Here is a 26,781-nt window from a genome sequence, read left to right as displayed (position 1 = left end):
ACTCAGATCCTTTGTTCAAGTAAAAGTGGAAATACGAAGGTCCTACAATACAATAGTCTTTTTCAAGTGAAAGTCCTGAATTCCACGTGTTTCTTTAGTAGAATGAAGTACTATCAGTAAAGAAGGCTACTTAATGTATCAAACGTAAAAGTAGAATGCATTTACCTTGTTTTCCTGTCCTGTATGTATAATACACTTAAGTAATATTTCATTGGTACTTCCTTTCTGTTGTATTTATTGGCATTTGATATTCTGGTGTTTGATAAATTAATACATCTAGGCTAAATATCAGGTTACAGAAATTTTCTTTTATATTGTGATGCTTAGTTAAGGTTTTTTTTTTACTGTTCAATTCAATTCTTCATGCTTTCAAAACGACCATAATTGCTAAGTGGTCCAAAAATATTATTGGTTTAAAATAAGTAAGATATATTAAACACAGGGACATTACAATGAAATAATTATAGCATATTATATAAATGAATTTAAGAGTAAAGAAAACGTGTTTAGAAGTAAAGGTAATTTGTCATTTTAATGGGATACATTTTATGTAGTGAAAGAAAGAATGCTTGTTAGTTTTTTCGCTGCAGTATTTGTATTTTTCCTTTATTCAAACAATATATACACACAACACATTGACATCAGGAGTTCACAGGTACTATACACAATACAAATATATACAAAGAAATAAATATGAAGAAAATAGTGATAAAAACAAAAGGTTACATTACGAGTAAAATATTCATCAAATACACATTTGGTTTTTGATTCTCTTCTTTTTTTTAAATATATATAGGCCTACTGGTGCCATATTGTTGTACTTCTAAGTACAAAATGTGCAACATTTGGTTTAGTCAGTCTATTTCTTCTTGTGAATGTGACATTTGAATTAAAAAAAAGGAAACAATACTTGTATCAATTCCATCACCTTTAAAGTGTATACAAATGTCCTCCTAATTACAATTCTATCGTCTTTTTAGAAATACTTTTTGTCTGCAGTAGAGGCAGCACTGCAGCCGCGATGATGCGGCTGCTGAGGCGGAGTCAGTCGGCATGAAGCCTCTCTTTCTGTCTGGCTGGCCGCTGTCCTGTCATCGGCCTGGGTGTGGTCTTGCAGTCTGGGGTACCGTTAGCAGGAAATCAAGCTCCAGTCCATTTCACTTTAAGGCTAAACAAAGAAAAAAAGACTCATACGCCAGTAAGGTTGAAAATAGTCCCTCGTTGTAAAGCTTGAAGTAACGATTGTGTCCTCGCGACCGGAAGGCGTTAGATTGGCGCCGTTGTTCTGATGGGAAAAAGTTTTCCGCTGCTCGTCTGATTTATTAACTTTTTTATCAAACGTGAACCGGACGTAGAAGAAAGGAAAGATGCCGAAGACGGTAAGAATGAAAACTGCTATAACCCTATCATGTGAAAACTGCCGTATTTGTTCTGTTTCTGTCTCCATTATCGCAAGAAAAAGAGAGTTGTGACTCATTGTTTGACACTAATAGACTACTTAATATAGTGTATTAGCCTTCAAATAAGCCTAATTGCATTTCCGTTACATATTAGAGCATTTTAGCACCCTTTACATCCCTTCAGACGCACCCGAGGAATAACGGGGTACTTTCCGTTATGTGTGTGCCCGTGCGCGCTCCCGCCTGTTTGTTCATTAAAATGTAGCGCCTTTAATCACAGAATTCATTCAGACTTTTGGGCTCAATGCGACACGTTGTAACTTTACTATAAGCCTCTTTACACAAATATAGAGACCGACATTTCATTTAGAGAATCGGCTATGAGCGGAAGCCGCTGTGTGGCCTGCAGTAGCAAACTAGCTAGGCCTCCTTTTCAGTACAAGGAAGGATTTGAACTGTCATTCACGCCAGCTGTGCTGCCCAAACGTGGAGCAAATGGAGGCAAACTTACAACAGGGAGGGGGCAAAAGGGGAGCCTCTAAGAACTAGTATGCCTTTATGGTACTATTAGGAGTAACGTTTCTCTGTCCTGTGATACTAAATGAAGAAGCACCCATAGATTTATAGATTTTTTTTGCTGGTGTATCTTTGAACAAAGAGAAGGATGGCCGCACACAGTGGTGTCTCTTTGTTTAATTCAAACAGCATCAGAACAGGAAAAGCCCAATGTTTCCGGTTTAGGCCTTCACCAGTGACAAACAGAAGTGAAAGTAAGTCTAACAGTAACTCATTGCATGGTTCGCCCCTTATGAAAGCAACACTTAGGCTTTGACTCAGCATAATATTTGTGGAATTAAGATAAAATAGAGAGTGAAATCTGTGTGCAGTCCTTCTCATCCACAGTCTGCTCGGAGATGTGATAACCACATGCACACTGATAAAAAGAACATTAAGAGTCACTCATGGGCCATTAGATGAAGTACAAAGCCATTTAGATGACAGGGTAAACGCTGCAATTCATTAAGTCACTTTATTAGTTTTCATTTTCAATGGAGCCGCTTCCGATTATTACTCCCTGGGTATATGCCTTAAACTCACAATTCATCCACATTATAAAAAAACTCATCATTTTGAGCGATGTGACGCTAGGTTATTTTTAGTAACAGCATAATTGTTAAAACTTGCATACATGTGTATGTTATCACTGTTGACATCATTCACCTTAACTTGTGAACTCTTGCACTTCCAAAGTACAAGTACAAATGGTAAGGAGGGCTATGGCTGCTTTCATCCTGCAGCATTCTTTCTGCTAGTACTTCCTCAATCTTTTTTCCATCTGTCAACCTGAAAAAATGTCATAGCATCCTGGCATTTAAAGTGTATCTTTAAAGAACAATCCCTATAATCATATCATCATTTAAAAATAAACTTTACAGGATAATATGATTAAAGGATTAAACGTTGTGTAAGTCAAATGATCCTTGTGGGGCAAGTGATTAATTACCGTAGTTATTAGCAATAATTGGGTACATTTTTAGCACTGAAACAAAATTGATCAGAACAGTATTCAGTCTCCTGGAAGGGCGAGGGTCAGACATTTCGCATCGCACCTAAATTGAATAGCATTAAATTGTTCCTTTTTTCCCCTGTGTTTCTATAATCTTTATATGTGTTTTAAGTCCTTAGCTCAGTGTCAGTCTTTGGTCTAAATCTTTCAGAGGGATGCTTGTAGCCTCAACAACACCAGAGTAGTGGCCTGTAGCAGTGTGTAGCAGCTACTGAGGTAACAGCTGGGACCCCAATGACCTCTACAGAATCTGTTTGTCAGTCACGATCTGTTCACAAGCACAGGGACAGTGCAGCTGTATAGCAGAGACATTTGCCTGTACAAAATAAAGAGTTTGAAAAGAGGAAACCAGTAGTGGACAGAATACATGTTCAAGAGGAAGCATTGAAGTTTTCTAAACAAACAGGGACAATAACGTGACCAAAAAGGATTGTGGGATATATTTTAGATCACAATTCTTATATTCAATATGGGCAGCTTATGATGTGTTTCCAATGTAAACATATAAAATAAGGTGTGGTTATATTGTCACTTTTGTGCATGATGCAGCAAAGCCTAAATACATCAGACTATATGCTGCTAAGTCATCGCACCTAGACATTTTAATTAGTGGTCTGTTTTCCTTGAGTAAATCTTTTGTCACCGTCATGTGATGATGCAAGGCGTATGAAAGAAGGAAGCTTCACACACTGATCCAGCAAATGATACAGAGCTCACTCTGCACCCAGGGAAAGTTGTTTCCCAGATTTGTAGTCACACCCACAGCAAGCCAGCTCAAGGAGTACATTTCATGGCTTAGAAAATCGTTTTCCATCAGCTGTTCCGGCGATTTATTCAGTGTTAACTACACAAGTCTTGACATTTCACAAAAGCAATTATTATTGCGAAACTCTGACTTTGCTGGACTCCTCTCGGCAGTGCTTAGGCTTCCAAAGGAAGTCATGTTGTGACTCAAAGTTTCTGCTCTTACATCAGTTCCTCTCTGCTAATTTCCTTGCCTGCAGCCTTATAAGGACTTTCACATCACAGTGTAGCTGTTCTCCTCCCTGCTTTCCTCTAGCAGGTCCTCTGATGCCATGCTCCACATTAGATTGTATTGTAAAAAAAGTCAAGTGTTTAACTCTCTGATTGTCAGTGGTATTTTTCATTTAGTGGGTATTCGTTTTGCTTTTATTTTTTAGATGTAGCTGTGACGTGTTTCTGCATCTCATAATCTTCTAAGGATCTTCTAACAAAGCACACCCGATATACTTAAAGTTACCTCTTAAATCTGCCATTTTTGCCATAATTACTTTAAAAGCCTTTAAACGTTTTCTGTTTAGTTTTATTGTTAGAGATTACCGAATGTTGTTATGAAGCGTTTCTTTCCAGTTCACTGACTGAAATGCTGAACAGGCCTTGACAACAGTAACAGTTTCTCTTATTTTCCTTCTTGCTGTTTGAACAATAGGAGCATTTTAGTTTAAGTAGCCTACAGCAGAGAACCAGCCTGTTTTTAACCAGTTCTTCATTGTTCCCAACTGTTTAATTAAGTTCATTATATTAACTGTAAACACATTTTTATCAACAGAAACTAGCACACAGAACTTGAGCCTATAACTTACCATTTTTGTCCGTTTTGTTGAATTCACGACAGAAGCCGTTTTCTTGTTTGGAGGACCAAACTATTAACAAGTGTGGCTATGGAGAAATGGTGAATGGAAAGACCCAGCGATATGCAAGCAGGGGATTACAAGAGTGTGTAGTGCACATAGCAGAGCAGATTAACAGTGTGTAGAGGCAGAGCTGCTGGACAAACTACAATCAAAAGTTCTGGGGTCTTTACACAAATAGTTCAATATTTACTGTTATGAGGTTGTGAGAAAATCTGACTTCTAAAAGTAAGTTCCTTGTTGTTACTTTATTCTGTAGTTGTTTTTGGATTGAAAAGACGTGTTCACCTTGTTTTCTGTGTAGATGTTATTATTTTTATTTGAAATAATCTCCATTTATACGGTTTGTCAAATAATCAATTTGTTGAGTTAAAACACAGAAAGTGTGTTTCTCTACAAATAAATTGCAAGAGAACCACTTTTAAATCGGAAGTATACCAGAGATATTCTCATAAGTTTCTTGGAAATCAGTCATTCAGCATATAAAGCTTAACATCAACATATTGACTAAATAACTAAATCAATTGTAAGACCAACATGACTGATTAAAGAGGGCAGTCCTACATCCATCTTGAATTGACAATGGCCCCTATGTTATGATAATACAAGTGTCTAGTACAACCTTCAAGACAGTGAAATGTAAACTGTGAACATTACATAACTAAATAAAATCATAAGCAGGTCATTAGCAAAATCATTAGCCAACATAATATTGCATCACTTCATACTGCTAATAGAATAGCCTGTGGTTTGTATCACTAGATGTCTTGTTTGGTAAACATTGTGTGTTAAGTCATTACTACACAAATATAGTTGGAGGCTATTGTACTGTTAATATGTCTGCATTGAGAGAACTGTTGCCAGTGGACATCGTATTAATGGGACTGCAGGAATTTGCATTAGAATAAATGTCATCAGGTACATGTAAATGTGAATTAGAGAATATAGTCTTCCTTTTTTTGGGTCTACATATTTTTGTGTATGGCTGTGACCAAAAGGTTTGATTTGAACCCAAAAGCAGAGTTGGCAGTCACAACCAGTCCGGATAAAACGGTCCTTACTTGGTCATTAGGCAAGGCAAGTTTATTTATATAGCACCTTTCAACACAAGGCAATTCAAGGTGCTTTACAAAAATGAAAGACATTCAGACAAAGGCATTTATAAACAGTCATTAAAAAGAAAAGATAATAAAATAAACATTAAAAGAAAAAGTACATGAATAAAAAGTTACAGTGCAGTTTAAGATATGAATAGTTCACACATAAGTTCCACTTTACTGATGCCTTTCTTTAAGGTTTCTCCGAACATGAGCTGTGTACGCTTGTATGGCACATACGTCCCGAGCAGCATACACAGAGAAACCAGCCAGGACAAACTCCCCAGACACTGATTCCCTGGGGTTACTAGCCCCAAATGTTCCAATTAAAAGCAGCGGCAAAAAGATAAGTCTTCAGCCTGGAACGAGGCTTACAATTGGCAACATGATGGCAGGCACGATTAGCAAACAAATGCAGGGCAGCAGGTCAGAAGGAAGGCAATATGTCATCACCCAGAGCAGCCCAGGCAACATAGTCAATAAGGCCAAGTGTGCTGGCAAACAGATCGTCACGACAGCATTTTTGGGCTTGATCCAGATTACAATTTTTTTTATCACAAGGTAATGTCAACTGAGTTCTCGTTAGTGCTTTCGCATTTGAGACACAATCTCCAAAATGTGCCTTGTGCTACCAAATTTCAGTATCAATTATGAGCAAAATTCTCCCTTATTCTAGTGTTCTGTCATTTTTTCTTGACAGACTATTATAGGGTCTTTATCAACATTATTTAAAAAAAAACTGGGAAATTGGCGCGGACCGGGCCAATTCAAGCCTTGGGGAATATAATGAAATGACAGGCCCAAAAACTCTACAATAGAGAGAACAACCATGATGTGAGAATACATCCAAAGGACATAGAATATTGGAAAGGATGAAACAGCAGCCTCTACCACACATTTTTTAGAAAGCTACTTTATCATTCTTGACATTTAATTGTTTTTTTTAAAGTGGTCGTGGGAAACGGTTATAAAAGACCCCTTGCCCTTTGTGTTTACTGTTCCCCTGCTTAGGGAGAAAACTCCTCTTCTACATCCTCCCTCTTCCTGTCACCCAACCTGATTCTTCTATGTTATCCTTCAAGGCCCACCAGCACAGGCTCATCTGGATAGTAGACAGGATGAGAACAGATTCAAGAAAAAGGAGAACTGCTGTTTTTAGTAGTAGGATCTTAATTGCTTTTTGAGAACCTATTTTTTTCAGCTCACTGAAAAAACATGACTGTATCAGAGAGGATTCTCTGTATATTGTATTCTGGGGACATAATCATGCTTATTGTCTTGCTCAAAAGTCTTTCCACATGATTTTATTTTAATTATTAGCTGCAAGCAATGAGGGCTGTTATGCTGGGCCTCTTACAGATGTGTTCAACACTGCACATTTTCACAGCTTCGCATCACTGCATAGCTGTTAACTGTATGTGACAAGGTTAAAGTGGAAATATCTGTACCAAATTCTGACACACAACTGTTCCACCTCCTTAAACCTTTCATTTATTTTGTCTCCTAAGTGGATCATTATTTTGTAGCCTCTAAAATCCACACATCGTCTTTCAGACAGGCTGTGGATAGGGTGGTGGTAGATGTCAGTAGCATGGTTGCTGTGGTAACCAGGGTGGATCCATTGTTAAGAGATGTGAAGCGTAGTTGCTGACCTTGTACGACTGTTGTGCATAGCATTACTCAGTTTGACTCAGATACCGTTGTGTATAGCAACTTGTTATATATGTGCCACAAATAAGATAGTCTTTAAATGCATGGCCTGTGCTAATAAGCTCAGTTGACCTCTCGCATAAACCTTGCCTTGTATTGTTTGTAGAGTCAAATTAGTATAGTACTAGATATTGACCATCCTACTTACGTATCCTGTCAGCATCCACATACATAAGGATGCTCCCGAGCCAACCATTCTATTGCTACTGAAACCACTTTGCGGTATCTTCATGTCGTCATAGCTTGATTGTGAGCAGCACACACAGATAGCACTGGGGTGGGAATGTAAGGGGCGTGGCTGAATGCCGGGACATCAAGGATTCCCAGAGAACATTTCTACGATTAATGTCCTTCCTGTAACATTGTTTTTGAATAAAAAGCGGAAGTTCACATGCATATGAATTTTGAACATCTGAGTAAAAAAAGTGTTATTTTACTCTTCTTATAACACTTGCCATGCCCTGGGTTGTACTGCTTGAACCAAACCCTCACTGTCAGTTCCAGTGGTTTTGCTTCCTCTAACTAATAAGGTAACAATGGGTGTTTCCCAGTTCCCATGTGGGTTTACTTCTCCATTTTTGCGTTATTCTTGATAGCTATATCATATAAAACAAAGTGGTGCACTACTGAGAAATAATATATGCTGAGTTTTATCTCTGCTGATTCATTGGTTTAGTGTTCAGCATTACAACTAGTACGAATACTAATCAGTTGTAATTATACTGATATTAGGTCAAACTTAATTTGCCTACTTGTTGATAATATGGATTTAATGCATTGTTGATCTGCATCCAAATCCATGCAAGTGAATGAATGAATGTAGATATGTGCAATGTCAGCCTGCTGTTGGTCAAAAAGGTTACTATTTATGATTTAAAACAGTATTTGATTAAGGCCAAATGCCCATGTGAATACATGTTTCTAATGATTCCAACACTATGACTGCAGTAAATGCCCTTTCTTTCAATGTCATTTTAATTTTCTCCTCCTTGGTCCATGCTACACACTTTCGCCAAGTTTAATTCAATTTGGCTTGACATTTTTTCCGTAAACCTACTGTCAGACAAATAGCCAATTTGAAGACCTACCTAACCCCTTGTTAGATGTTATACAATAACCCAAGATTTCACGCAGTCAGTACAACAAAATTGGATTCGAGATATGCATGAAAATATACATAGCTGTTCCTTTGTAAAAGCTGTTAAAGGTCCTGCTGTGATAAAATAAAGTTAAGAATAGGTCATGGAAACTTGACACGTGGGCCTGGGAGGGGGTTTTAGAGCATGTGCTAATAATAGTGTGTTAAGTGTTTTTGAATTCAGGCCATGAGAGACACACCCTAACCAGGCAGAAAATGTACGAGTGCAGTTCCTTCTTATGCAGAATTAGTCACACTGACAGAGGAAATGAAACAACAGGGTGGTCACAAACTGAACTCTTATCTACACTAATGAAAAAATGTTCACAGAAGTTTAAAGAGTGGTATGTCTAGATGACTTGAGGCATCTGTCTCAGAGTTCAGTGTAGGCCCAGGTTCTACAGTAGGTCTGGCTACAGCTCTTTCTGCTGGTGATGACAGGAAGTGACAAGAGGGGCAAGTATCCTGAGCAGTGAATGGGGTCCTGCTGACATGTATGGGAAAGAACGCAACTCTAATCAGCCCCGCAACTGGGAAATAATGCATACCATTGTTGTTCAGCGCCGGCGTGGGCCTCAGCCTGCACAGTTATTTCCCCACAGACATGTTTGCTGTTTTCCATCTAGAGGACAGAGAAAATGAAAAATGCCTACACTGTCAGTTTACTCATTACAGAATGAGTTTATTCTCCGGGCAAGGGACTTTAAGGTGAAATATATTCATATAGTACTCAACATATCCCTCTTTTTAATATACAAACAGTCCATTAAATAAGAAAGGCCTCTGTTAATGAACTGGCTGTAACATAGTGCGCTACCTAACACATTCTATTCAAGGCGACTAGCTTACCAGAAATCTGACAGGTTGCTTGATACATGACAGGATGTAGGCGACTCTCATGAGAGCTCAGTGTTCAGCAGCAGTGCCTCGCAGCCACCAGAGGATGTGGTTACTTCCTGTAGATACGCTCTATACTGAGACAGAGTCTGATTGGCACTTTTGTCCCACACGCTGCGGGACTCTGAGACACGTTTCTGTTCATAATGAATACACACATCAAATGATTTTTTGTTGATGTGATGATGGTGTGGTTGGCTGAGTGTTCACAGTACTGTGTGAGTGTGTGCACTGATGGTTGTGGGTGGGTACACCTTTGCTGCTTGTGCAAAGCCAGGTTTATTTCAAACCTTCCCAACAGCTCATTTTAAAATAAGTAGAATCATAAGTCATGATGTAACCTTTATACATTATTTGTGGCAATCTGTAGATTGAATTCTGGTCTACTACCACTAGGTGGCAACTGTGGGACATTTTCAAATTATATTCATTGTAAATGTAAGTAAAGAAACATGGTTCTTTTTTTGTTTTATTAAAGGCTAAATGTTCAAACATCATTTATACGTTGGTCATTAGTTTTGGAGTCATTTTTTTGGAAACAAAAGTCAGAAAAATCTCTGTTCAAGATTCATAATAACACCATGATTTATGTGGGATACGTTCACTTTATCTACAATGCTGTCTATATAGAGTTATAGTGTATGAAAGTGTTAATTTCTTGGATGGGTTTTTTCCCTCAGATCAGTGTAAGAGTCACCACGATGGATGCTGAACTGGAGTTCGCCATTCAGCCAAACACAACGGGGAAACAACTCTTTGACCAGGTATGAAAAAGTGATAACTTGTCACCAGTGTTATGCTTTCTGATGAGAGAAACACATATTTTAATGAAATATAATTTGGAAGCACAAGTTATATGTACCTATTGCCCAAATAGTTGTATAACTTATTATTAGGAATATAACAATTATTACAGTCAATGAAGTACATTTAAACAAAACATTGCATATATTACTGCAATATCGATAAAGTACAGCAAAATGCATTCATAACGTAACATTTTTCATTTATTTGTTTTTATATTGTTGTCCCATGAAGGATTAGGAGGTTCGTTTGTTGTCTTTGTGTTGGATGTTTGTTAGTGTGAATAAAACAAACTGCACCTGTTGCCTGGTTCATAGACCTGTTATAGAACAGAGTGTACTAATGTTCTGGTGAGAAGGCCCATTATGAATACTTCTGTTATATTTTCAGGTTGTTAAGACCATCGGTCTGCGAGAGGTTTGGTACTTTGGACTCCAATACCAGGATACAAAGGGTTTCTCTACATGGCTCAAGCTCAATAAGAAGGTAGCTAACACAGTTCTGACATTCTTTGTCAAAATTGAACTACTTTGCTTTACCTGATTCTGTGAACAGAAGTTAAACCTCACCTGTGTCCCGTTTCATTTAAGGTGACAGCCCAGGATGTGAGGAAGGAAAGCCCGCTACTTTTTAAGTTCCGTGCCAAGTTCTTCCCCGAGGATGTGACAGAGGAGTTAATCCAGGACGCCACACAGAGGCTGTTCTTCCTGCAGGTGAAGGAGGGAATCCTAAATGACGACATCTACTGCCCTCCAGAGACAGCAGTGCTCCTGGCCTCCTACGCCGTGCAGGCCAAGTATGCTGACTACAACAAGGAAGTGCACACCCCAGGCTATCTGTCCGGTGAACAGCTGCTCCCTCAGAGGTAACACAGGTTTATGTCACCGTATCCACAGGATAAATGTCACCTTTCGCCCAGCATCTTTGTACAAGATGTGTTTCTCTGCATGACTTCTGACACTTGGATGTCTTGGTTTTCAGAGTTTTGGACCAACACAAGCTCAACAAGGACCAATGGGAGGAGAGGATTCAAGTGTGGCACGAAGAACACAAGAGCATGATGAGGTAACAGCTTACACACAAGTGAACACTACATGATTGAAGAAAACATCTTTGCTGAAAGCAGTTCACTGTAAAATGCCAAGCGTGTAATCTACAGCTTTCACTGATACCTTTTTTCTTTAAACTGAACCAATTATTGCCAGTTGGCAGGGTGTTCAGGAAACCTTAACAGTGAAGTGTTGGGATAGCAAACCAAATACACATCAACATACCATGCTGTTGTTAGCTAACAAATGATCTCAGCTATGTCTTGTCTCTGGGAAGGTAAAAGGGTCGTTCTTGACATTGTGTCCAAACTGTTAATATCATGGAAAGGCAATTCCCTTGATATGGGCTGGAGATCTTGCGTTTTGTGTGATTTTTGAAACTGTTATAGCAACACAAACACTTTGTTTTCCACAGAGAGGAGTCCATGATGGAGTATCTGAAGATCGCTCAAGATCTGGAGATGTACGGAGTCAACTATTTCAACATCAAGAACAAGAAAGGAACGGAGCTGTGGTTGGGAGTGGACGCTTTGGGGCTTAACATTTATGAACAGAATGACAAGTAAGTGATTCCACATAAATGCAAGTGATTAGCATTATCAGTGGGTTTTTCATGTTTTAAATGTAATGCATCTGACCCAGAAATGTTATATTTGCAATGTCTTCAACAGAATGACGCCCAAAATTGGATTCCCTTGGAGTGAAATCAGGAACATTTCCTTCAATGACAAGAAGTTTGTCATTAAACCAATTGACAAGAAAGCTCCTGTATGTAAACCCTTAATATGAGCAATGTATAAATCACCTGTCTATGCATTACTCCTACTAATACAAATCTGTAACGTGTGTTTTAGGACTTTGTATTCTACGCTCCGAGGCTGCGCATCAACAAGCGCATCCTGGCTCTTTGCATGGGAAACCATGAGCTGTACATGCGCCGCCGCAAACCTGACACTATTGAAGTGCAGCAGATGAAGGCTCAGGCCAGGGAGGAGAAGAATCACAAGAAGATGGAGAGGTAAGGGATACAAACTGTTGTCTGCAACAGTACACTGTGCTACCTTACAAGCCATTTAGAAAAATCAGGAAATACCCTTCAACTGAAAATGTACCAAATGTAATCACCAGTTTGTTATAGACCTATATGGCCTGCTTTTAAAATGTCAATAAGAGGGTCAGGTCTTTGCTGGTTATGTGTAGATGAGTATATATATATAAATACCCTGTGTATAATATGGTGATCCTCTGCTCATATGATAATCATTTCTGTATAATTCAATACCTTTTGTTTACGTTGACTACAACTAGAGCTCTTCTGGAGAATGAAAAGAGGAAACGAGAAGTTGCCGAAAAAGAAAAGGAAAAGATTGAAAAGGAAAAGGAGGACCTGATGGAGAGATTAAGGCAGATCGAGGAGCAGACGAAAAAAGCCCAAGAAGGTGGGTTACTGTGAGATTTAAAGAAAGGATCGTGTGTGCACTGTAATCAAATGTGACAGGGTTTATTTCTGACATGATGCTGACCTTTAGTGTTCCTCTGTTCGTGTGTGTGTGTGCACAGAGTTGGAGGAACAGACGCACAGGGCTCTGGAGCTGGAGGTGGAGAGGAAGAGCGCTCAGCAGGAGGCTGGACGTCTGGAGAACGATCTGAAGAGCGCCGAGGACGCCAAGTCAGCCCTGCTGCAGCAGTCAGAGAACCAGATGAAGAACCAGGAACACCTGGTCAGTTAACACAAAACAATAATAGTCTAACCATAGGAATTTAAACTCGAAATATGTAAGGCTTTTTTTCCGATTTCAATTAAATGTGTTCCAATGCTTCAAATATTTCAAATATCTAAAAGAAAATGTCCTTTTAGGCGACAGAGTTGGCCGACCTGACTTCGAAGATCTCCCTCCTGGAGGATGCCAAGAAAAAGAAGGAGGATGAGGCAGTGGAGTGGCAACAGAAGGTATGATCTGTAATCCTACTTTTTGTGGTAACCCAATATTATTCTTTTTTGTATTACAATGACTGCAACATTAAAGGTACAAAGGAGAGTACTACTGTCTCAGCCTCTGTTTTTAGAACTCATGTGTAGTGTAGACTTAGCAGCGTTAATAGGTAGTTACAGTTACACAGACACATGTCTTCTTCCTTCCCCTCTTGCCCTCTAAATATGTGTTATGGCCATCGTGTGGTGAGAAGTGAGAACGACAGCTAGGTTACTGTGATGATTCTCTGGTTAAATATATTTTGTGGGAGAGAAACTCACTCTGGAGGGAACTTTTGGATTTTAGCCTTTGCAGACCCTTAACATGCACAAAAACTATACAACTTATATGGGAAACCCCCAAAAACATAATAGGGCCCATTTTGAAGAAGGTAAAAGTGAATTAATGAGTTGCAGCACTGCTTTTTGTGAAGCCAAATGGCATCACAAATAGAAGTTAAAGGCACCAGTGTTTGGTGGTCAGCTATATTGGCATTCAAACTGAGCTCAGTGTTGCTGACGGTGTCCCCCCACCCTCCCCCTCCCTGGTGACACGGTGAGGGGCAGACATTCCTGAGGCCTTGTTGTGGTGTGTTTCTGGGGGAGGGGTTAAAGCTCACAGCTTGCCTCTTGTCTTTTTTGGTAAATACCAATGTGTGCCAGCCCAGCCCTGACATTCTTTTGAGCAGTGTGACTCATGCTGTTTGGGGGGGTGACGGCTGTCTTCAAGTTAAGGAAATCCTGCCATAACTCTATTGCGCTAATATGATATCCTGCCTTTTAAAAGAATGCTATGTTAAGTGGTGGTTTCCATGTTGTGCCTTTTTGGAAAACACTTTAGTTCCAGTTCAAATTTCAGTCTTACTCAGAATAGGCTCTGATTCCTAGCTGCTTATGGAACTCTGGTCAGTTACATTTCGTCAGTAATGGTAAATGGTAAATGGACTGTACTTATATAGCGCTTTATCCAGTCTTTAAGACCCCTCAAAGCGCTTTACATACTACATGTCATTCACCCATTCACACCCATTCATACAGAGCAGTGTACCTTACTCTAGGACCTAACATTCACACACATTCACACACCGTTGGCCATGCCATCGGGAGCAACTCAGGGTTAAGTATCTTGCCCAAGGATACATCGACATGTTGACTGCATGGGCTGGGATCGAACCCACAACCTTCTGGTTGAAAGTCGACCACACTCCCTCACGGCCACAGTCGCCCTCAGTCATTTTTTCAGCAGATTTAAAGGGCAATGCCACCAAATCGAAAACATATAAAATCTCATTTTCAAAGCCTGGGGGAATTAAATTAATACTTACGAGCGTCTCTATCAAAGCCAGAAAATATAGAATTTTAAAACTATTACTTGTGAAAGTATCGAGCCTGAAGCTGCTCCATAGGCAATTATTAGGAAAATCATTGTTGGACCCACAGAGAAATGTATTCCAAAAACATTGGATAGAGGACTTTTAATTTGTGTGGCTTTCTGAATGAATGAATAGAATCAGAATGACTTGTTGTTAGTATTTTTGACACACATTTCTATCCATACACTCTCTGTCAAAATGTTAGCCAGCCTTATAAATGACCTAATTGGCTCTGTCTCTTCTCTCAGGCCGTCATGGTGCAGGAGGACCTGGAGAAGACCAAAGAAGAGCTGAAAAGCAAAGTGATGGTGGCTCACATTCAGGAGCCCCTGAACGAGGAGAACGAGGACGAGGAGAACGACGAGAGCAGCGCCGAGGCCAGCGCCGAGTTCGGGGCGGAGGTGGCGTTCCAGGACCGCAGCGAGGAGGAGCGCATGACCGAGGCCGAGAAGAACGAGCGCCTGCAGAAACATCTACTCGTAAGTCCTCCCTCATATCTCATACATGATTATACGGAACATTCACATACGCCCATGTTGTGATGGGTGTATGTGATGATTTGTAAGTAGGAAATATAAATGTACTTTAGGGGACGCTTGCGCTTCTCTTAAAGTAGACTCAGAGGGTGAATCCATCATATTGTATTGATTTTCTAAAGAGTATTGTGTGTTTATTATATATGGAGGATCATAAAGGAAATATGTGATTTTTATTTTTTAAATCTACCCAAATATGATTTCTCTGGGAATTCTGCAATTAAGTCAGAATTCTGAGAAAAACGAAAATGGACTTTTGGTCAGATCAGTAAAAACATTGGCCCATTGGGCCCTTATGCTCTTTTGGCACCCTCCTGTGAGCTGTTTTAATTCTGCGGTGACTGTGTTTTCAGGCTCTGAGCTCAGAGTTGGCCAACGCTCGGGATGAGAGCAAGAAGACGGTGAACGACATGATCCACGCGGAGAACATGAAGGCGGGGCGAGACAAGTACAAGACCCTCAGACAGATCCGCTCAGGAAACACCAAGCAGCGCATCGACGAGTTTGAGTGCATGTGATGCGCTCGCTCAGCACCGCTAAAGCCCACACAGCTGGACTGCAGTCCTGCCTCACACGAGCTGTTCCCCCCTGCCCAAATAAATCAGATCCACATCATGACATGGTTGCACAAGCACAGCACAGTGTACAAACATGGATCGGGAAAATACTCCATTTGTTATCATTCCTAACTTTGAATTTAGGCAAGTCACTGGTTGAAAAGGGACATACTGTATTTTATTAGTACATTCCTCACAAGGGGTTAATGTAGCATTTGAATAATGTGCTCACGCCTCATTTCATGACACATTGAGTTAGCCTTTTTAATTTCTTTATATATTTCTGTCGCCTTTTTGTATCATGATTTCAAAATAAAAGGCTCAGAGACCAGTCCCTTTTTCTGAGTGGTCTCTAACCCTGTCGACATTTTCCTGCTGCACACATGCAACGGTTCTTCACAGCAAGCTGGATGTTATCATGATCTGATGCTCAGTTTAAACCCAAACGCACTGTTATGTGTTTATGTGGAGCATTTTTAGAGCAGTATTATTTTTTGCCAATTTGAGTGTATTCTGGATCTGCCTACTGTTACAAATCATTCAGTATTTACACCCCAAGGAGATATTAAAAATCGATACCATTTAAATTATTTTGTCTGTTTTTACATTTCTGAACAGTCAGTTTGCCAATCTATGTTGCTGTTATTCAGTGCCAATACATATTATTTAGTCAGCATTCAATTAAAAACATCATTTGAAGTTGATTTCACTGTCTCTTTAAGAGCTTTACCGTAGTTTTATTGCTATGCTTTTATGTTTTAATACTGCTTATCAGTGAGGAGGTTGTTTGATAATCAGAATGCATAGATATAACCCATACAGCATAAGGAATCCCACTGTAGTCGTTACAAGTCAAGTTGGCTTTTGTTTTCATAGAATCTAATGCATAGAGTTACATAATTTCATTATACATGCACTGGAAAACCAATGACTCAAGAAAGCTTTCTGGACATGATTTCCATTGCATGCATCTTTGATATACTGTTTGTATTTGATTTTTGTCATTTGGATTTGGCAGAAGTGATATCATTTTGAGGTGGAAAGCAGACACCACTGAGGATATTTGTGTATTATAAAACCTAGAAGTACTTTTGATTGTGAAGGAACAGGATTTGGAAAACAGTATTTTTTGTAATTGAACAGCTCTCTGCTGAAGGAACAAGCAACACCCCAGAGCCTGGGACAGGACCAATGAACAGCCAGAAGCTCAAGAAAACTATGGCATGTTGCTAAAGACAGGCAAAATACCATGAAGGGAAATATCAAACCAGGCCTAAACATTTTGCATACAAATGTACATAATTTCTTTCAGCATTTCTCCTGATTCGTTTCGGCTTCAGAAATATTAAGGGGTTTGCTTGTTGTCGGATTTTTTAGAAATTAGTGTTTGAAAGATTTATTTACATTATTTTGCAAGTTTAAAGTAAATGTATTTTAGATTTTTTTTAATGTTATTGTCATTTGTACCGATATGCATTTTGATACTCAGTATTCTCACCCATTGCGTGGTCTAGTTTGTGTATGTGCCATGAGATAAAATGCAGTTGTTACTATTTTAAATAGCTCTCCATGCCTTCAACAGTTACTTTTATAATGCTGCACTGTATGTTATACCTGAAGCACCGTGTATTGACTGCCTTCTTTGAAGAATCAAGTGTACTTTGTACCCGAGTCATGTCTGAAAAAGAAATGCATTAGAAGATGCTTCTCAATATTTTGTCTTGAATTAAAAAAGGGCTGAGTCATAATTTTGTAAATCTAGAGACAGTGCCTTGTCCAAGTTTTTCATCAGATCTTGCTGCTTCAAGTCTTCCTTTTACCAACGAATAAAAGTCAAATTGAACTGTACATTCTTCACCTGAATATTTCCTTACTTTTACTTTTAACTACTTTATGTCTGTGATGAATGAAGTATAAAACCAGTTCATTTAGTGGTATTACATAAGCATCATGACATACATGTCATTTTTGGGGTATTTTGCCTCTATGACATGCCTTTGTTCAGAATAGTTGAAATAAAACATTAAAAAAATACATTTAGGTGTTTCTTTTACTAACTTCGTCTATATTTGTTGGATGAAATCTCATAATTTCAACAAAAGTTTGCATTGTATAATGCCCCGCTACAATACAAAAAACTGGAAAATAGTCTTAAAATAAATAATCTTCTTGGTGAATTGCATAGTAAAATGTATTAGTTTAAAGGTATGTAAGTTTGAGAAACCGGCTCGAGATACACTTTTTGTTATATTCCATGGAATGCTCTTAACATCCCGAGAGCAATAAATATCTTAAGTGCTTTGACAAAAAATCCATAAAAAAATGGTCATCTGTGGAAGCCGTAGTACTGTAAAAAGCACGACCAATCATTTTAGCCGTACCTGCCTGTCAGCCTTCCATCTGTGCACAAATTTATCTCGTGCCCTCATTGGTCATGTGCGCGTTCGTGTGTGTTGGAGTAGGGGCTCTATAAGGAAGTGGCAGATTTTCTCCGGTCGTGTATTTTCAAATTGTAACGATCTCGAGTCGGTTTCTCAAACTTACATACCCTACCTTTAGGTGTTTTACTAGTAGCTTTAGTGTCTTTTTGTCATACGTTTCATTCCTATCCATATTTTTGAAAGATCTACAGAGGGGTTTGTATATCATTAATAGACTGATTTATATATCATCTTATTCTAAAAAGCCTGGCTAAAAATACATTTGATTTTCAAGTGGATATTCACAATTTATTTACATTTATCCAAAACCTTCAATGTCTACAAACTGAAACACATATTTTAAACCTGGCTTTATCCAATAATCAGTTTCATTTTTATGCTAATTATATTGAAAAATTTACCCTACTGCCTAATTTGAATATACATTTTAAAAAAACATGTCAGTAGACTTCAATCAACTGGGGAAGTTTTATGGTAATATCTTACCATTTTTAAATGAATGTTGCCCTATTTACCTGAAGTGTCTCTTCAAGGTGGGGTAGGTAGGTTTGAGAAACCGGCTCGAGATACACTTTTTGTTAGATTCCATGGAATCCTCTTAACATCTTGATAGCAATGGATATCTTAAGTGCTTTGACAAAAAATCCATTTAAAAAAAATTTCATCTGTGGAAGCTGTAGTACTGTAAAAAGCACGACCAATCATTTTAGCCGGCTCGGCTAAAATAAATGGATGGCCTACCTGCCTGTCAGCCTTCCATCTGTGCACAAAGTTATCTCGTGCCCTCATTGGTCATGTGCGCGTTCGTGTGTGTTGGAATAGGGGCTCTGTAAGGAAGTGGCAGATTTTTTCCGGCTGTGTATTTTAAATTCTAGCACACTCGAGCTGGTTTCTCCAAAATTACCTACCCCACCTTTAACTCTACAGTGATCACTGTACACACAGAGCCGTTTGGCCCCTCAGAGCGTTCCGCCCGCAGATCTATCCACCTTGGGACCCGTTATCGTTTGAGGGGTCCGTTTCCGCGGTTGCGTTAGGGCCTCGTGTGAACGAACGGGCTATACGAAAGAGAAAAGTAGCAGACACAACCCGTTTCGTTCCCGTGTAAACAACGCCTCAGTCTGCTTTAAAGGGCCCATGTCATGCTTTTCCGGTTATTGTTATTACCCGTGTGTTATGAAGATTTTTATGCATGTAAACGGTCCGCAGAGTCACAAACCCTCAAAGTACACCCTGTAGCGAGTAAAACTCTAACACAGAAAATAACTGTATATGCTGCCCCAAAACGCCTTGTTGGAGATTTCTCATTTTCCATTGTTTGCTGTCTGGGTTCTGTGACGTGTGAACACCCAAATCAACAACAAATGACCGGATTGGCCTAAATGGACCAATCCGCGGAGCACCTCACACACCAGGATTCCTTGGCTAAATAACTGGGGCCCTTTCTCATTTCTCTAACTCCCCTCCTCGACTCCTATCCTCGAAACTTAGTCCCGCCCACAGGAGATGCGAGCGGAGGAGCCGAGGAGGGGAACCGAGGAGAGAGGAGGGGAAGCAGCAGGCGGTTTGAGAAATGAGAACTCCTCTCCTCTGAGCGGTCATTTTAAAGAGAGGTCCATTGATGATGACAGGAGGCACAGCAGCACTCTGTCTGANCACCCTGGAGTGAAATAAGTCTTTGATAATTTGACAGTTTTTTATTTATTCTTGTATAAAAACAGAAGGACGATAGCCCATATATGAGATTTCAAAAGTATTTTTACTTTTGAAATCTCATATATGGGCTATCGTCCTTCTGTTTTTATACAAGAATAAATAAAAAACTGTCAAATTATCAAAGACTTATTTCACTCCAGGGTGATAGCAGGACACCCCATCTAGTCACTCAGAGAGAATCAGGACAATCTGATTTAGAGTTTAAAAATAAAAGACCTTTGAAGTCTCATATGAGCTATCGTCCTTCTGTTTGTATCCAACAGTTAAAATGTTCGAATTACATTGAACCAGAATCGTCCCCCTTTTTTCTTTAACAGTGAAGAAAATTGGATATGTTAATGATATTTTGACCGCAAAACTCAAAATGTCCCCGGTTTTAATTTTGAAAATCTGGTCACCTTATTTTAGGGAATGTTGTTACAAATACCAGACAATTCAAATGTCGTGCTGTGCGGTTGAATGTACTAACAGAACTTCCAAGAAGTCTACTCTCAGCTTTTTTCGGTGAGTAAAATGATAATATTATACATGTTAACCCTGTTAGCAGGTATTTGTGTGCTTGTTAGCTTAGCTTGTTATATAGCTTATTAGCCAGCTTAGGACGTAACCCTTTATACATGTATATATATATACAGTTTAGTTTATGATTCAGCCTTGGGTAAGACTTTTATAGTTTTATAGTCTATGGCCATAATGCTAAACGGGAGCAAATGTTAAAAGGGGACCCAATTATCCCAGTGGTGGAGCAGCAGGGTGCCCCGTTAGCTCCGGTCGGCGTCCCGGAGGCGGAGTCCGGCGTTATAACTGGAGATCAAGGAATGCAGCAAAACGCGGACTTGGTTCTTCTGCAGCCCGCTGTAGTAGCTAAAGAAATTATGTTGAACAAGGCTTATTAAACTGAACATCGCCACAATTATTCTGCTATGTATCGGTACTTATTTTAATTGTATTAACGTGTGAATGACAAGCATTAAGAATAACAAAAAATAGCGAATTCTCTTGAAGATTTTGTCGTTTGATTATGAATGTAACGTCTAGTGGAATTACACTGTTTTATGAAAACCAAAGTGCCACGCAGTAACTTGGTATGCTTGTATTTCATGTTAGCTTCTTAGCCTGAGCTAGCTCTGGAACTTCCAGCTCGTGGCAGCAGGTCCCGCCTCGGCTCCACCTCTTTGCCCTTATTTGGATCAGGCTGGAGCAGGCGGGAGTTAGACTCTGACGTCGCTGTCGAGACGTTAGTGGCCGACTCCGCCTACTATGGACTTCTCTGCAACTCTGCAGAATCCTATGGGTGACGTCACGGACACTACGTCCATTTATATATACAGTCTATGGTCACACCCGACACTGGTAGTTGCCCCCTGCTGGAGTTATTGCCCTACAGCAGTGGCTTCCCTTTTTAGACCTTGAAATTGCAGCTTCTTGGAGATAGGTCTGGCTTTGTGAGTCTAGTATTGTATATGGTATATTTTAGCGCAAATACATTAAATGTGGTGGAACATCTCTGAAAATGTAAGCGCTCTTTCACCCATAGTTTTGAATGGAAAGAGCAGAGGAGAGTAAAGTTAAACTATAATAAATAAATACTCACCTTGGTCACACGAGCCTTGGCATGCTTTGAGAGGACTGTGACTATTTCTTTTTTTTTTTTACGATGAATCACTTTGAACCTACTTCATCACCATGTTGATTGAATGGTTTTTATTATACTTCAAAAATATTTAAACTGAAAGATGTCCATTCACAGGATTAAGTACAATCAGGGACATCAATGAAATATATGACTTTAGCAGAACATTGTTAAAAAACTATTTGGATTAATTTCACCTTTTAATCACAGTCTGATTGTTAACGTTACATTACATTGGCTTTCCCTGCGTAACAGTTTGATATCATTTTTTCCTATAGGAAGACGATGCGTTTTTTAATACCCCAGAATTCATGGTATAGGCTGATCCATGATTAGCATGATATGCTGCACTCTGCTGGACAAAACTGACATCCAATACACCACTGCACTTTGTTTTCTGTGTTGTAATTTGATTTGAATGTATAATAAAAAGGCCATGTTAAAAAAATAATTGATTCATTCATTTTTTAAATGATTTTAATTTATTTATTCATCCTTTACGCACCTACTTAATTATATATCTCTTCTTAAAACTGAATCTAATTCCCTCTGAGAGGATCCCAACCGTCAAGCCAATCAATGAAAGGCAGCTTACTCACCATACAAATCAAGTAATAGTAACATACTGTATGACCAGCTGGACCCAGGCGAATAGCACTACATTAAGGCCTATCCTATCACTTCACAAACAAGCTCTCAAAGTTTTGGACAGAAAACCTAAGCTATACCTATACATCTTTTTTTAAATTTTTTTTATTAAATACAGTGTATTTAATTCAAATTACGCCATATCAACATTGATGTCAATTCCGAACAAGTTCTATTTATACCACACACTTTCACTGTGTAAATGCCAATTTCCTTATCCGGATTTAATAGTTATCCAAGATACAACTTTCTCATTAGGCGATTTAGGCGGTATACGTTGTAATTAGGGCTGTCAAGTTAATGCCACTAATTATTTTAACTTGCAATTGACGCATGCGTATTTGTCCTCAGCTGCCCCGTAGTTTCAGAGTGCAAAGGCTTGACGTTGTTGTTGTTGGTGGTTGGATGTTGGGAGATTCTAGCGAGGGATATATGGATACAAGAAAAGGTGTGTTAAACAGCAAGCACACAGCTGATGCTGTCAGCCCCGCTCCTGTCGCTCGCTTGCGGGGGGGGGGGGGGCCATGACGTGGGGCTGATTTGAACAAACTTAAAGAACTCTTGCGGAGCTTCTTCCCCTAATTTCAAAGAGCGACTTGATCTATGAGAGGTTAAGTTTAGTTCTCCTTTTCAAAATGATCAAGGAAAGACAAGCAGGGCAGGGAGACAGTGAGAGGAAAGCTAGATATTGAGACCATAAAGTAGTACTGAGGTAATACATTGAGTAAAAATTAGGGTCATTCTTTCTTATACTTGAATAGAACCAGACTTTTTTTAAAGCACTACATTCTGACCCTGGATATTGAAGGGGATGCAGGGGGTGACAGGACATGCTAGCAGGGCAGGGGACAGGATTCAGGCCACAAGACAGCAGGGCTGAAAAACACAGGAGAGAAGGAGAAGGGAGGTAGGGTGAGCAGATCAGGAGAGAAGGACCAGACAGAAGGACAGGAGATCAGTTTCGGAAAAAAGGACAGTAGCGCAGGATATGGGAGAATGATAGGAGAAAAGCACTGGAAAGAAGGAAGTTCAGTTGAGAAGAGATTATGAGAGAGGGACAAGAAAGAACAGGAGACAGTAGAGAAAGGAAGGACTGGAGAGCTGTTTAAGAAATAAGGATATAATAGAAGTCTGGAGAGAATGATAGGCATGAAGGACATGAGAGAATGACTGGAGAGCAGATTAGGAAAGAAGGACCGGAGAGCACGACATAACAGAATGATAGGACAGGAGAGCAGTACAGGGTAGGAGAGCAGGAGAGAAAGAAAGCAGGCTGGATAAAAATAAATACATGATACAACAACTTGTTGGAAAGTGAGAAACCTAAGAGCACTTTTCTTTTTTTGTTTTCTGACAAGATAATCTAGTTATAATCTAATTTACTGCTGTAGTGTCTAGTACATAAGGGGTACTATGTCCATCTCCTGATGGGTAACTTGCTGTGTATCAGAAAATAGACTATTACAGGAATTGTAGGCGGGACCTCGTTCACTACTATGAATGTTGCTGTTGTTGTCGCATGAAGCCAAAATGGCCTGCCTCGTCTAAGGACCCGTATCTGGGCCCATAGAGCATGGGCACTGTAATTTCCTTTAAGCCCTACCGCCGATCTCCAGCTCTCGACTCAGTCCGATGAATGGCGAGGAAAAATTACTCTGGAGTCAGCTAAAAGCGCATTTTACAACTCTTAGACCCCGATGATTTAAATAAGGTTATTATAGCGGGTTCGTACTGGGTAGTTCACTTAGTGAAAAAATAAAGAATTATCCAATGATTCACAGACGTTTCTTTCTCAATGTAAGTCTGTGCACTTTACGGGGCTAAATTATCCTCTATACAAGCTAGGGCAGTGCAATTAATCATATTTGTATCTCGATTACGATTTTTGCTTGCAACGATTACGAAAACAATGTAATCGAAATAAAAAGATTATTTTATTAGTTGCGCTTTCGCCCCTCCCTAAATGCTCTCTCTGCCAGGTTGTGATTGACAATAGTTTTGTGAATTCAGCGCGAGCGAAGAGGGCAGAACAAGAGCAACTTGTGAAGAAGAAAGGAAAAAACGAATTCCGCTGTTTGGAAATACTTTGAGCTTAAGGAACAAAAAAAAATTCAGTACAGCAGGGGCGGGCGGCTCGGCCTGTTTTTGTTAAACGTCACCATTTCAATTGCGCTGACAGGTGACAAAGGTCCACAGATTCCCTGCAGCGAGGCTCCAAACCCCCCTCCTTTGACAGCTCACAAGCATGCCCCCTAGACTTCATCCACCACATCAAAGTAATCAATTAAGGACGCGCTTTACAGTGCAACGGCCTACTCAACCAGCTCGCAAAGACACACATATTTAACAGATGCCATCACATTCTACATAGCTAAAGACATGTGCCCAGTTTGCACTGTTAGCAAAATCAATATTGACCAAAATAATCGTGATTATGATTTTTGCCATAATTGAGCCGCCCTAACGGCCCCTACACACAGCGGCGTGCGGCGTCGCTTGCCGGCGGGGGGGGGCTGAAACTCGACCAACAACCAATCACATGAATCTCCCGCCCCAGACACACAAGCACGCGGTTTGATTGGCTAGAGCTTGTACTGGCATACGATTCGATTGGCTGACGCCTCCGTCGAGGCGTCAAAAGTAGAACATTGCTATACTTTTGCAGTGGGCACCGCGAGAGAAGCTACGCTTTGCTCCCACAATGCAGTTTGGCGAATCGTGACGTCACCCCATTCAAAGTGAATGGGCAGAAGCGTTGAAGCGGCAACGCACGCCGCCGTGTGCAGGGGCCGTAATACAAGTGTCTTCTTCTTTCTTTAAATTGAACATGTCTAATTGTTTACCTCTCACTTCTATCTGGTGCTGTGCAGTAATGAGATGAATGGCTTGGTTTTGCAACAACACCTCTTGTACAGGATGCTGTACGCTTTGGGACTTTAAGTTTTTTTCACAGGGAAAAGTGTGTTAGGTGATAATAGCGATAGATATTTACATGCTTTGGCAAGTAATATTTAAAAGGGAGATGAGGAGAATGTTTTGTGTACAAGAGGTGCTGGATTCATATTGCTTTAACACTATACTATATGTATACACAGATTATATCAGCTAACCTCTTTTGTATTACTTTGGTCTTGTGTGTTAGGGAATAATTTGCTTAGGTGTTCAACCTTCGACCCAGTTCCTGTTTCCAATTGCTTCAGAAGTTTCCCCCACATAGTGTTATTTTTGTATTTATGTTTTTCAGTATTTGATGTCCCCAGGATCAAGTCAACGTTTATTACTAGACCAATACCACACAAGTACTGTATTTTTTAAGTAGGTTCTAACAACTGGATTCTATGGACATTTGGACTAAGCCATTCTGAATTGTTGTCAGGGATTTAAAAAACTGCACACATCTTCTCTGAAGTCGTCTTACTATATTCCTCGGAAGCTCATTGTGTATGTAGGAGGAGGTATGAAAGACAGGGCCGAGAGTGTGAATAAATACATTATTTTCATTTGATGATGCACCAAGTGAAGCTCATAGTTGAAGGTTGCGTCAAAAAAACAGAGCAACGAGCAGAGCGAGCCGTTTACAGTGCTCTTTTGTCATTATAGCTGTCATTCCGTTAACGTATAACTCTTAGTGAGCAGTGTTAAATGGTAGATGGCTTGCATAACATACATTTACTGTAAATGCTTGGTGAACAGTGCATTGTAAGTAACATTAATAGATGACTGAAACCCTTGTGAGTGGTTTCGCCAAACAAACTTGTATTGTAGGACGCTGTTTATCAAATTACTCGCTGCATGGGGCCGCATGCAAATGCAACGCTGTGTTACACTGTGTTACACTTTAGGCTGTGTTCTGAAAAGATACAGTTGAAGTTGTTCAATGCAAATTCTGGTCAGCGAAAGTTGTTTACTATACAGAACAGGAACAGGGTGAGTCCTTGGCCTGTTCATGTAGCCTACTAAACCGTCCTTTTTTGTTGCAGATTGTGAACACTGCAGAATGTGAAAATCGATGAGTAAACACCTTTTATATATACAGTCTGGTTAACACTAGTGGTGTCAATCGATAAAAAAAATGAACCGCGCCAATCACAATAATAATTAGTAGGTTATCATTATTAGTCACAAGTTTAATATACTAGTATTTCCTTGTATTTTTGGGAAGATAAATCAAATGTGGTGTAATAAAGGAATGCATGACAAAATGATGACGGAAATCTATGAGGGGCCGTACGGGACATTATTCAGAAATACCGTTCACACACACATATGCATACATGCCAACCTTTCCAAATCCAAAAGAGGTAGGTTTGCGCGTGGCAAATGTGCACGCCCAAATTAGGTAATCAGAAGAAATGGAACCCCAGTAATCACATGTATAAACCATGTATTTAACATATATTGCATCATTTTATGCATTTTTCAGAAAAAGTGGTAGTTTGGTAAACCGTGACATCAACGACATGTCTGGTCTGTAAAATGCCCGAAAAGTAAAAGAATGGGAGATAAATATCCCAAAGTCTCCACATTTTATTATATTTGTAATGTGTTTCTGGTCCTCTTTCAGTTGAGACAGTGTAGATGAAGGATGTGT

General features: G+C 39.6%; 1 protein-coding gene across 2 annotated transcripts; it reads left to right on the top strand.

Moving 5' to 3' along the window:
- Positions 1–1,080: 1,080 nt before the first annotated feature.
- On the top strand, positions 1,081–17,607 carry LOC104941446 (moesin). Of its 2 annotated transcripts, XM_010766546.1 has the most exons (13): positions 1,081–1,379; positions 10,142–10,225; positions 10,656–10,751; positions 10,856–11,130; positions 11,247–11,330; positions 11,730–11,876; positions 11,986–12,082; positions 12,169–12,332; positions 12,623–12,753; positions 12,875–13,035; positions 13,173–13,265; positions 14,908–15,138; positions 15,549–17,607. In XM_010766546.1, exons 1-13 carry the CDS (start codon positions 1,368–1,370, stop codon positions 15,711–15,713), a joined length of 1,740 nt encoding a protein of 579 aa, XP_010764848.1. In that variant the 5' UTR covers positions 1,081–1,367; the 3' UTR covers positions 15,714–17,607. The 2 variants fall into 2 exon arrangements, with proteins under 2 accessions (XP_010764848.1, XP_010764849.1); XM_010766547.1 differs by lacking the exons at positions 1,081–1,379; positions 10,656–10,751; positions 10,856–11,130 and having other exon boundaries at positions 10,167–10,225.
- Positions 17,608–26,781: the final 9,174 nt, after the last annotated feature.

Source organism: Notothenia coriiceps, unplaced genomic scaffold (assembly GCF_000735185.1).
Source record: "Notothenia coriiceps isolate Sejong01 unplaced genomic scaffold, NC01 NC01_scaffold00003356, whole genome shotgun sequence".
Taxonomy (NCBI): Eukaryota; Metazoa; Chordata; class Actinopteri; order Perciformes; family Nototheniidae; genus Notothenia; species Notothenia coriiceps.
The sequence above is the reverse complement of the archived record's forward strand: the minus strand, read 5'-3'. Positions and strand labels throughout refer to the sequence as shown.